The sequence below is a fragment of the Dunckerocampus dactyliophorus genome, chromosome 4 (assembly GCF_027744805.1).
Source record: "Dunckerocampus dactyliophorus isolate RoL2022-P2 chromosome 4, RoL_Ddac_1.1, whole genome shotgun sequence".
In the NCBI taxonomy this organism is placed as follows: Eukaryota; Metazoa; Chordata; class Actinopteri; order Syngnathiformes; family Syngnathidae; genus Dunckerocampus; species Dunckerocampus dactyliophorus.
In genome coordinates, this window is record NC_072822.1 from 26,955,719 (window position 1) to 26,968,330 (window position 12,612).

General features: G+C 39.5%; 1 protein-coding gene across 4 annotated transcripts in view; it reads right to left on the reverse strand.

Moving 5' to 3' along the window:
* Positions 1-12,612, reverse strand: part of unc5db (unc-5 netrin receptor Db) — a 258,492-nt gene that overhangs the window by 102,430 nt on the left and 143,450 nt on the right. For all 4 annotated transcript variants that reach the window (XR_008569990.1, XM_054772926.1, XM_054772927.1 and 1 more), the window contains exons 3-4: positions 6,869-7,012; positions 4,287-4,390 (exon numbers count right to left, since the gene is read on the reverse strand). Coding sequence is in view for 3 of the 4 variants with exons in the window: in XM_054772926.1 (XP_054628901.1) it covers positions 4,287-4,390; positions 6,869-7,012 (248 nt within the window). In the remaining variant the exon portion in view is untranslated. The remainder of the gene's footprint in view (positions 1-4,286; positions 4,391-6,868; positions 7,013-12,612) is intronic.

Below are 12,612 nucleotides of genomic sequence, written 5' to 3' on the forward strand. Positions count from 1 at the left end.
GCTCCATTTATTGGATATAATGTACACAATCCCTCGTTTATCTTGGTTAATTGGTTCCAGACCCGACCATGATAAGTGAATTTCCGCGAAGTAGGATCCCTTATGCGTTATTCGTTCAAAAATTTTGAGTAGTTACAACATAGAAAACCTGTTTACGAACTTTTACAGACAATAGTTTTTAACATTATTAGAGCTGTCTAGATATTAAATGACACCCCTATCGTCACCTACACACTCGTACAGTGTTACCAAATATAGTAGCCATAATAAGAGAAAATAAGTAAGACATAAATAAGACTCATGCATGTGTGTGCTGCAATTGGCTGGCGACCAGTCCATGGTGTACTCTGCCTCTCGCCCAAAGTCAGCTGGGATAGGCTCCAGCATACCCCCGCGACCCTAGTGAGGATAAATGACATAGAAAATGGATGGATGGATGCTCGTGTGTGTTGCTGTAAATATGTTACCTCGCTAGGGGAGCTCAGGGAGAGGCGCGCAGGAAGTGACATTGGGAGTTCAGAGTTGAGTTTTAGCTTGGCGTAGGTTATGGCCGCAAACAAAGCCCATGTTTTTATTATTTTATTATTTTATTGTGCCTGTTGCAGAATCATTTAAACCTACCATAAATGCTGTTATTCCTGCAATCACGGACTCACGGAGCACTACAGCAACATTACTGATACCAAGTGACTATTGTAGAATACTACTGTACGTGTCATAACAATGTCTTTGAATGCGTCTGCTGAATGCCTTATGTTTGCATTTTAGTTCATTTAGCCATTCTTATGCTTGAAAATGCTTAATTTAGGCAAAAAAAACACGTGCAATTAGCTTAAATATACAAATGCATGACTAATAATAGGCTGTATTCATCCACAGGAAAACATACTTTATTAATGTATTTATATATTTTAGAAAAAACGTGATAGAGTGAAGCCACAAAATTGAAAGTGCAAAGCGGCGAGGGATTACTATAGGTTAATATTTTTTTTAATCAAAATTCAGTGGAAACATTTTTAGATTTTTTTTCTCTGAAAGGAATGCCGAAGCATGGAATACCTCAATCAGAAACAATAGGTACTGAGAAATCAATGCAGTAGATCCCTAATGTTTGCAGGGGTTACATTCCAGGACCAGCAACCAATGACAAAGTAATTCAAACGGCCATAAAAATGTCTGTTTTTGACACACGACTCGCTTCACCCCTACAAACCGTCCTGTTAGCTTGAATTGTCTTCTGCATGTAAAACTATAATAGTAAAGCTGTGGAAACGTATTTTGTGTTAACATTTTTGGTTTTCTGGAACGGATGAATTGGATTTACTTTATTTCTTATGGGAAAAATGTATTCAGTTGGAGCACATTTTGGTTCAAGTCTGACCCTCAGGAACAGTTTAATGGCGCTAACCAGGTTTCCACTGTACTTTAAAAATATTGACTTATTTCAGCTTCTGTAGCATTAATTTGTTTTTTTTTTTGCCTGGTCCAGTGGTGACCACATGACTAGATACAATATCGATGTGTGCAGGGCACACTTTTAGGTCGAGTTGGGACCTGCGATCTGCACATTAGCAATGATCAAACATTGAAATGTTGTGATGCCAACTCAGTGATACAGAATCCACCTTGTGGATACAATTAGTTGAGTCTTAGTGGCATACCAAATCACAACCTCACATCTAGTCCTTTGCTAACACACGAGTCCAGTCACAAGAAACGGGAGTGAATAATGTAGACGTCAATATTCTCAGCCCATTCCATGTCAGCACAACTGGTTCCATAAAATATTGAGATGGTGATGCTTGTGGTAGTGTCAGGTCAGATTAGTGCTGCAGGTTGACTGCCAGAAAACAGAGTCCTAATACAAATGAAGTCTGGGGTTTTTGTCGTGTTTGGATGTCAGGGAAGCCCCACTCTGCTGCCTGTTTATTCGGCGACAGTCTTGAAATTACCATTGGCTTTGATCATAATGGTAAAAGTCACCATCAACCCTCCACAGTGAGCACAGTGAACAATTCTGCAAAGATGAGTGGGCCAAAATTCCTCCACAGCGCTGTAAGAGACTCATTGCAAGTTATTGCAAACGCTTGGTTGCAGTTGTTGCTGCCAAGGGTGGCCCAACCAATTATTAAGTTTAGGAGGCTATCACTTTTTCACGCAGGGCCATTTGGGTTTGATTTAAAAACTGTATTTTGTGTTCAGTTGTGTTGTCATTGACTAATATTTAAATTTGTTTGATGATCTGAAACATTTAACTGTGACAAACATGCAAAAAAAAAAAGAACTCAGGAAGGGGGCAAACACTTTTTCACACCACTGTATAAATATGGAACCTACCAAAAGCAATATTAGACTCCCGTCTTTCATCAGAAAAAAGTTAGTCTCTACCTTTTTCTGTTCTTTAGTCATCAGCAGTAGAACATAGGTAAGTTTCACTTCCCGACTAGAAAAGGGAGAAAACCAGCTTTTTGTGAAAAGATACATTTCAAGCATAACTTTCACTTTCATTTTTTTTTACAAATATAACACCAGGAACTATGTACTATTTTCACATTTGGAACTGAACTATGTGTGTGTCTGTGTGTGCGCGTGCGTTAAAATGTACCTACAATGCTTAACCTTCTGCAGGCTACACTCCTCTGCGCTCTTGCACTTCCTCCTTCCTGTCATGTGTGATTCTTTCGTCCACATGATCTCTGCTGAGCTCTTATCAAATGCATTTCTGCCACCTAGTGGCCGACTTAAAATTAGTCTGAAGAAAAGTGCATTAGTGGGGAATTGTGTCATCACCTCTTTTAGGCTGTCGTGCAAAAAAACGTTAAAGACGTATAAATACGTTGTTGGGATCGGGCGTTCGGGATTATAAAAACGTATAACTACATCTTTGGTACTGAATGAGTTAATAAAAAAAAATTAAGTCAATTTTATACGCATTTATTAGTGGTGTCACGAGACGAAGTTAAAGTAATGACGGCGGTTGTAGCTGCTACCACAAATCATTTATGTTGTATAGTTATGTAAAGACACATATAAAATGGATTGCAGATTGCAGTAGATTAGCTTTGTTCACGCTACAAGAACTACCGTTCCCATGATGCTTAGTGTGCGGGGCAGGAAGCAAGTCCAAATTAGACTACTATCACATGTTTTGATAGACGTTATATGCAGCGATCGTGTTCTGACCTTAAAAATGTTAAGTAACTTTAATCAAATGTAGAATTGCTACAGCTTCTGCTTAGACATTAACACAGCGGCAGCTGTTGAAAAAAAACAGTCACACATTGCGAATGAGAGACTCTGGAAATGTCGGTATGATTGCAAGGTTTATAGTGTGCGTAAAGCGTAAATGTGCGCTTCCAATCCTGCCTTGCGCACTTCCGCTTCCTTATTATTGTATTATCATTGACAGTAGCGATGCCACTGCTCACAGTCCAATAGACTTCTGGCTGCCGTTTTCCCACAAGACAGGTGCTCTCTACATGAGACACAACATGTCACTTTTTAATCACATTTAACACAAGATCTTGTGAAACCCCTAGCATTTACACATTGTGTTTCCTGGGGACGCAAATGGCACCAATCCCGTGAAATCAGAGAGTTCACAAGAGGGAGGATGGCATGATAAGCATGAAAAGATAAAATATAATATCTTGATTTAAGCCCAAAATTAGCCTATGAAATTCTTAGATTTGTCTTTGAAGATCACAACAATTAGGAGTGGGCCCCTGAATAAAATCATGCGCCACTGTGTAAAAAAAACAACAACAAAACACTCCCATTTTCTTCTGATGCGTGAGAAAAGAAAGACAATCCTACACAGTGACCTTACAAACCTCACGAGTCTTCCTGAATACTTAAAAAATGATGAGATTTATCAATACGACATATCATATGGATCGATGCAGCACAAATATCTGAATCTTGATCTTCAAAGATCAATTTCCCACTTACCATATCATTTGGTGTCAGACCGACTTTCAGATATGTGTAACAATGGAATCTCACAAAGCTCTCCGAACTGTCATCGACAGTTTACATTAATGATATCCCTCTATCTTTTTCTGGCTCTTTGGAGAAAACACTTTTATTTACCATCTAGTGCTGGTGCACTTGTCGCTGGTATCAAACCCGAGTATCAATCACTTAAAGGTCACGAGAAGCAGGAAAGACACTATTATTGACTGTCTGGGCTTTAGAGTTTCATCTTGAGGAATAACGCAACACTTCTGAGGGACTATTTGCTTCTCGTCTTTCATGAGAGAAGGAAAGAGGAGTGTCTGTCATACCTCCGCCACAGGCACTCCCTCCGGAGGGCGACAATGCAGAACGATCATCCCATTGATTGGCACTTCCTTCCCCTGGGGGTCCTGCTCAAAGTTTTTTCTCAGGTCTGTGTGGGGAGATAAGAGGCAACTGTCAGGTGTCAAGTGTTACGGTCATCTTGGCTTCCATCCAGTCCAGCTCTAAAAGGCCACACCGGCCCTGCCTCTGCATGCCATGACCTTGAAAACCCATCACTGCCCTGCGCCAGACAATGTGTTGACAAGGTGGTTTAGAGCAGTGGTTCCTAAACCCATCCTCTTACTGGGGACAGGTTGCAGACTATAATCTAATGTTACTGTCACATGAAACAAATGTATAAAACAAAGAAAAGCACAGTATGGTTAACACGTTACATTAAGGAGCATCACATGGTCACATGTGAACAACTATAGTATGTGATTCACCTTCTTTCCTGCCTGACCCTGCTGCTTCGTTGGCTGCCCACCCGTCCCTACACTGTCCTCCACAGATTCTCCCCACCCCCATTTATGTACAGTACTCTTGAGTATCAATAAACTCTTGTCTTTTGTTCATACTAAGATGTCTGCACCTCTGCCCTGTCCACGCCAGGGGCAAGTGGTGGGGTTCCTCACCTTGGCACCTTTTTTCCTTGGCGGCATGACGTAATGTGAATTGGCAATGCATCAAAGGTGAATGATGTTTTAGTGGTCATCTTGGGTTTCAGCACCTCTGCACTGTCCATGCCATCAGCTGCTAGTGGAGTTAACTTGGCTCCTTTTTTCCTTGGCAGCAAGACATAATGTGAATTGGCGATGCGTCAATGGTGAGTGATGCTTCAGCGGGCTTCTTGGGTTTCACCACCTCTTTTCAGCACTGTTTTTGTCTTGGTGGTATGAAGTGGCTTCATAGTGACGTTTCAGCAGCATCTAACTGCATTTTTTTTCCGAATGTGATCAGAATGTTTGGAATGCTGCTGGAATACCGTCAGAGTGCAGTTACAATACCTTTCTAATGCCAGTCGATATTTTTCCACTTTGTATCCGCCTTGAAAGTTTGGAGCATGCTCAAAACATTTGAGCCGGCCACAAGAATGGGCCCTAATATTTGGAATGCACTTAGAATGCAGTGAGAATTTTTAGAATGCACTTTGAATATCCAGGAATAAATCAGGAATTTTCATTCTGACGGCATTGTTGCTCATTCCGCCTCTAGTGTGACGAGGGAAAAGGTTGAAAAAGCACCTACGCTGCTTCTTATACAACACTTCTCTCCTAATATAATGAGTTAATGCCTTAAAACCATGTGACTAAAAGAATGGTAATTGGTCATCAGAGTAATGGGGGACAGTCAAGACAAGTACACATTTATTTTTTTAGTTTTAAAGCATTAAAAACGTATTAATATAAATAACTAATAATAATTGTTCAGAAAGTAGAGAAATAGCATTATATAACAAAATATAGATTTTATTTTCATTTGTATTACTTATATCTGTAACTGGCCGCACGGTGGTCTAGTGGTTAGCACGTTGGCCAACACAGTAACAGCCTGGAGATCGGGAAGACCTGGGTTCGATTCTCCCTTGGGCATTTCTGTGTGGAGTTTGCATGTTCTCCCCGTGCGTGTGTGGGTTTTCTCCGGGTACTCCGGCTTCCTCCCACATTCCAAAAACATGCAGGTGAGGTTAATTGGCGACTCTAAATTGTCCATAGGTATGAATGTGAGTGTGAATGGTTGTTTGTCCATATGTGCCCTGTGATTGGCTGGCGACCAGTACCCCGCCTGTCGCCCGAAGTCAGCTGGGATAGGCTCCAGCATGCCCCCGCGACCCTAAATGAGGAAGAAGCGGTATAGAAAATGGATGGATGGATAATTGTAACTGTAGTCCAGCGAACATGACTGGTGACATGCCAGTTTGGCCTGTTTGCAAAAATGTAAGATTAATTATTCTTAATTAATTCCGCTTTTTTTCATATTGGTATACTTCATGGTAGAAGTGGACTTATAATTTGAAATGTGATTGGAATGTTTTTTTTAAACAAAATACAGCATGTTATGTCATGGGGGAGAAAATGGCACCCGATTGTAGAAATTAGCCATTTACAAAATATTTACAAATTTACATTGACATTTACATTTTAGATTAACTTTCCAGAGCTGCAGACAACACTGTGGCTACCCTACCTACCCTATTATCTTTAGTAATAGGTAATAACAATAAGAGATAGTCCTGTTGACAATGCATATCATTTGCAACTAACTATACAGCTATTATGAGCATTCTTGACATTGCTCATTCCCATCCATACCGTATGTTACTAACCTCTACTCTCTAACCATTTTCTCTCTCTAGTAGGTGTTCCTTCTTCCAGATAAGGAGACAACAACAATGCCATTAAATCTGATTTAATTATTCTTCGCAGATGGGCATTTTTCTTGTTTTCTTGACATTCTGTACCTGTTTCAGATGTAAGGTGCCGTAAGATAACTGAAGCGGTGAATCGGCGCTGTGAAAATGGAATTAACTCACCTTTCACAGCAAACTTATTTGTAAATACAGATGTTTAATAATTGAGCTACTCACATGCGATGCGAACAGTAGCCTTGCGACTCTTGGATGTACCCAGATGACTCCAAGCCACACAAAGGCACCAGTAGTCCTCTGGGCCATGGAAATCTTCTACCTGCTGACGGGACACGTTGATCATCACCTCTCGTACCATCAGCCCTGAAAACACAGAGAGTGTTTTGTTGAGATGTTTCAGATCAGACCTACTTGTGTCACCTTTTATTGACATATCTAGGCATGGCCGATAACATCAGTTGATACACTCCTGAACAAAATATTAAGACCAATTAAAAAATTGCAAGAATTTACATTTTGCACTGTTGGATCGTAAAGCGGTACTAAGTAGAGCTTCAAAATGCAAAAGGAAGGAATGGATGTGAAACATACATTTTTTTTGAGTATGCAATTTATTGCAAACAACGGCTGTTCATCAGCTGATCAAAAACTTAAGACCACACCTCAAAAAAAACTGAAACCCTCTAAAATACAAATAAAATGTTCCAAAAATGGGACCCAGTAATGAGTAGCTGTGCCATTCTTGTTAATCACCTCAAAAATGGGTTTGGGCATGCTTGATGCCAGTGTTTCCAGGAGGCGAGTGGGACTGTTGCTGCAGAGAGGGCTAGAAGTGATGTCCATTTTTGATGTCCAATGTTCTCAATTGGATTTAAATCAGCAGGTCATGCAGGATGATCCTTCTTAAAACCTTAAGAGCTTTCTCTCACAGATGCTGTTTGATGGTTAGGGTTAGGGGTTGGGTGGACTGCACTCGCCACCAGTAAAAACCTTCATTTAGGCGGAGGGTTGTTCTGTGTCTTCCTGTGACGGACCCCCCGGCTCAGGGTCGGTGAAATTTTTTTAGGTCTCCCACGTGACTTTTTTCCCATAACACTCAGGCTCTTATAGGAAGTTTCAAGTGACTATTTTACTGTGTCCAACTGCAGCGGCAATGGCGCGCTGCAAGAGATCAACGAGCCGACCACGTTCAAAAAGAGAAAGCTTTTTTACCTTTGCTGTCAAGACATCATGACTGTGTGAATACATGAATACCTGTTCCCTGACCTGAATTCACAACTTTGGCTTTTCAAGGCTGCGGTCTTAAACTTTTGATCAGCTGATAAACAGCCTATTTCACTTTAATGCTTGTTTGCAATAAATTTTTTGCTCAAACTCTTTTTTGTCTGACTCCCAAGTGATCGGCATTGAAAGTAGTAGTGAGCGTCCCCCGTCCACTTTCCTTCACACTGCGCAGGCGTGCCAAACCCAAAACAAACATGTCTGCCGTGTGTAACTTACCTGCCGTTTGTGACAGTAATATAAATTGTGCACCCTGCAAAACATGCCACGTATCTCGCAAGGTTAGCACGTTAAAACGCTTTAACTTAATACGGCATTTGAAGAACAAACACTGATTTTTCTATGCTCACAATGTGATGATCAGTCAAACAGGAGCTGATGTTGCCAAAACGCTGAACAACACTTGCCCGTATGTGCTTGAAAGTCAGCAGTCTAAAGCAAATCATTCGAAAATAATTGAAGTCACTCCACTAGACTAGTCCACAGCCTCTCTCAGCAGTGGAAGACACCGGGTCTGAAGACCACTCTCTCACTTCGAGCCCCCTGCGTGCTACTGGGAGTCCTGCTAGAACACCATCAAACCATGTACTCTCACATCCTTAAGAAGGCGTCTCATTGGGCCCCCCCCCCACTTTTTATATTTTAATAATAACCTATTTTTTGGGGCCCTTGGCAGTCAGAGAACTTTGAACTTTGATCAGTATCGGAATCGGCAGCATAGAACCCTGATCGGAGCATCCCTAATTATTAGTATGAACTTGTATGCTTACATTACACTTTTTTGCTTCTTTTTTGTTTTTGCAAACATATTTCTTCTTGTAATATTATCACTTTATTCCCATAATAGTTTGACTTTATTATCGTATTATAACTTTTTCCCAACCCAATTTTCCAGAAATTACAACTTATTTTTTTTCTTTATTTCTCATATTACAACTTTTTTCCTATAATATTTCAACTTTATGCTATTTTTTCTCTTAATATTATGACTTTACTCTCATAATGTTTAATCTTTATTCTTGCAAAATTACTACTTTTTTTCAATTTTTGCTTTTTAAAAAAAATTATTTTCTTGTTTTAGCGTATTTGTAACTTTGTAAATTTGTAAGACTTGGAATACCCCAGTTAAAATCTAATCACACCTCAGAAAGAATCACTCAGTCACGCGCAGGTGCTAGCTTACCTGCAGCACCATATTAAGCAACAGTAGACATGTTGAATGGGCTCAGTTTGTAATTTCAATAATTGTATTTACTCTCATACTTTACACTTAGTGTTCCAGTTGGGTCGTTACCAGTATTATTTAATTGTATTATGTTTTAATTCAAACCTGTTTTACTTGCAGATAGTAGGAGAACATTTTATTTTAGTTTGTTGTTGGTCGGGATGTGTTGACAAAAAATGTTTAAAATGCGTATGAGAGTTTTTCTATAATTTACATTGCATATTGCAGTTAGAGTGGAACTTTGCATACGCACCGGTTAGCGTGTTTTTTCATTAACAAAAAATTCTGCCTTGGTTTGTGTACGTTTTCCAGTTAGCGTACAATATAGCACATGTCATGTTATTGTCATGTTATTAATACATTGCAACAGTGTACTTAATGTATTTCTATTACAAGACGTCCCTGTTAGTAGTCTACTAGCTTGCTAATACATGGAAACAGGAATCAGAAGTCATCTCTGTTGCCAGTCTATGATGTCATCAGCAGTTGACTCTGTAGTTCTTTGCTAACGAACACAGTTACACTACGTGTCTCTGCTTTTCTTTTGATCACGTCAGCAAAACAACCCACAGTGGAGTTAAATAAATTTTTGCTAAAGAAGGTGAGACTACTACACCATTAAATTCAAGAAATAACTCATAACAAAACACAAATGTCACACAATCACATTTTCAATGCCGTTAAAGTGACATCAAATGTTCATGAATTCCTTTCATTTGTCATTAAAGACGTGTTAAACTATAATTGTAGAACTATAAAAAAATGTGTTTTGTGTTAAAGGGATACTTCTGGTTTTTTGACAGTTGTATTTTTGGAGTTGTATGACATCCCCATCAGCAGTGTACTACACCAACTGTGACTTACCCCCCCAATTGGTCCCGTGAGTCCAGTTCTGGTCGGAGATCCGTGACGAGGAACATAGTTCTGCTTAGTTGCTGGGGCCATTTAAATAAATACTTGGGCTTCTCAAAACGCGTTGAAAAGAGTAATACGTTTGCATGACAAATGCCTCCTCAAAAAAATCAGACCTCACACAACGCTCGGCCTTGTATGTGTCTCTCGTCATATCCCGCACTGTCGCCTGTGCATTCATGTGTTTGTGATGAAGACGCTCGCATCTTATTCCGCTGTGGAACACAAGTTGGCCGCGACGCTCCGTCGCAGAAGAAGAGTGTCATTACCGCGAGCGTCTTCATCACATTACGTGTTCATTACACAGGGTGTGACCTGTCCAGTCGTATTAACAAGATAGTGACCAAACTGAGTAGGGCTGTTTTGATCATTCCATGATGTGCCTATTTTATGACAGATTTTTCAGTTCTACAATCAATAGTGTTATCTCAACTGGTTTATTGCTCTGTTGTCTGGTCGTGTGCTCAAAGAAAGACAATTATAAGCTTCAGCTCATGCAGAACAAAGCTGCGAGACTGGCACTGCACCACCATGGACGAGCATTGACAGACTGCATCAAGCTCTCTCATGGTTCCAAATGGCAAATAGATTATTAACGAATGTTCTTGGGGTTTTTGTGCTATTTCTACCAGTTCTGAAATCATCATTCTGAAATTATTCATGCTTATCACAGACACAACCACGAACAGTGGCATAGTTGTCCCCGTGACAAGAAAATGTTCAACACAGAAGACAATGTTGTATAGCGCTGCTACTCAATGGAATAGGTTGCCTTGTTCCTTAAGAGAATCAAACAATCTAAGACGTTTTAAAAAATAACCTCAGGAAGATACTAGTGGTAGATATTATACAATAGCTCAGTGCACTGTCAGTCTAAAAACTTCTCATAGGGGACTTCAGGACACACACATAAACACACACTCACATAGCACAATCAGAGTTGTGCAATGATAAGATATGACTCATGGAAAATTACTGGGAGACACAATCTCACACTAATCTCACTTTCAGTAGCTGAACTCTCATGTTCACACAATTTTAGCGTTCACTTTCCAGGCACCCACTTTCACTTTATAAAGGGGTGTGGCAACTGCTATATAGACTCTGTGTACTCTCATTGTACTGTGTACTCCATCAGTCTTCCCTGCTGATGCTCGAGTCCAGCGCTCTAACCAAATATATTCATATGCTCTTATTTTTTTAATACAATTTGAAGACCTTTGAATTTGAACCTTTGAAGTAGTTTTCCTTACTCATACATCAAATTATTTTCATCATTAGCGCATAGAGAAACTGTTTACAACCTTCTAAATATGAGGTTTAACATTACTAGAGCTCTCTCGACATGAAATAACACCTCTATAGTCACCTTTAAACTCCTATTATAGAAAATATCCAATATAGAAAATAAAATAAGAAAATAACCCATTTATGACATAAATAAGACTTGTGCTCATGTGTGATGCTATAAAAGTGTTCTGGTGCAAGGGGAGCTGAGTGGGGGGTGGACAGGAAGTGAAGTTCAGAGTTGAGTTTTAGCATGGCATGGGTCTGCAACATTGTGCGTGTTGTGAGATCATTCAAACCTGCCTGTTGTTGTGGCAATCAAGTCTGGTGCTTGTCTCACTGCACATTACAGTAACATTACTGACACCTAGTGACCAGTGTAGAATACTACATATCATCACAAAGTCTTTGAATGTGTCTTCTGAATGGCTTATATTTGTATTTTACGTAATTTAGCCATTTTATGTTTGAAATTTGAATAGAATGTAATTTAATTAAAATTCGAGTAAATATGCTCAATGTGCATTTTTAAAAAATAAATATAGGCCGTATTCAACCACGAAACAGCACAATTTATTAATTAATATATTTTTGAAAATCCGTGATAGAGTGAAACCACAAAATTGGAAGCACAAAGTGGCGAGGGATTACTGTTTCTCAGTAATTTGATGTCTGACGGTGTGTTAGGGATCCACTGCTTTTATAAAATTAGTGATGCATATGTTCTCTATAAGGGTTACATGTCCAAAAGTATTCTGAACATGCCTTTGAAAGCATCAGCACAAATGAGCGCAAACCCTGTCTCTTAGGGTCCGGTACTGTAAGATCAATGTTCAAACAGCAAAAAGAATGATTAATTAATGTGTTATATAATTATTTAATAATCTGGAGAAGGCTTCAAAGAAGAGAGAATATGGTAGAATATAGCAAAAGTGTAGGCCAACGCATCATATGGCACAATGCTGATTATGTTAAATTCACTCAAGTGGAAAGAAAGAAATGCCATCAGACAAAAACAAATGAAATCCGGAGCTGAAAATATTCGACAGTCTGTCGCAGTCCTTCAGATCATATCCAGTACAATGTATGCCCATTTTTAATCTGATTCATCGTTTTATGACAGATACCTGTTCTTACTACTACTCATACCCAATTAATATCAAACGGCCTGCATGAACAAATCCATGCTGGTGTTCAAGGTACAACTAACAGGGAAACATTTTGCAATAAGGCTAGATATAAATGGCAAAGACTGAAT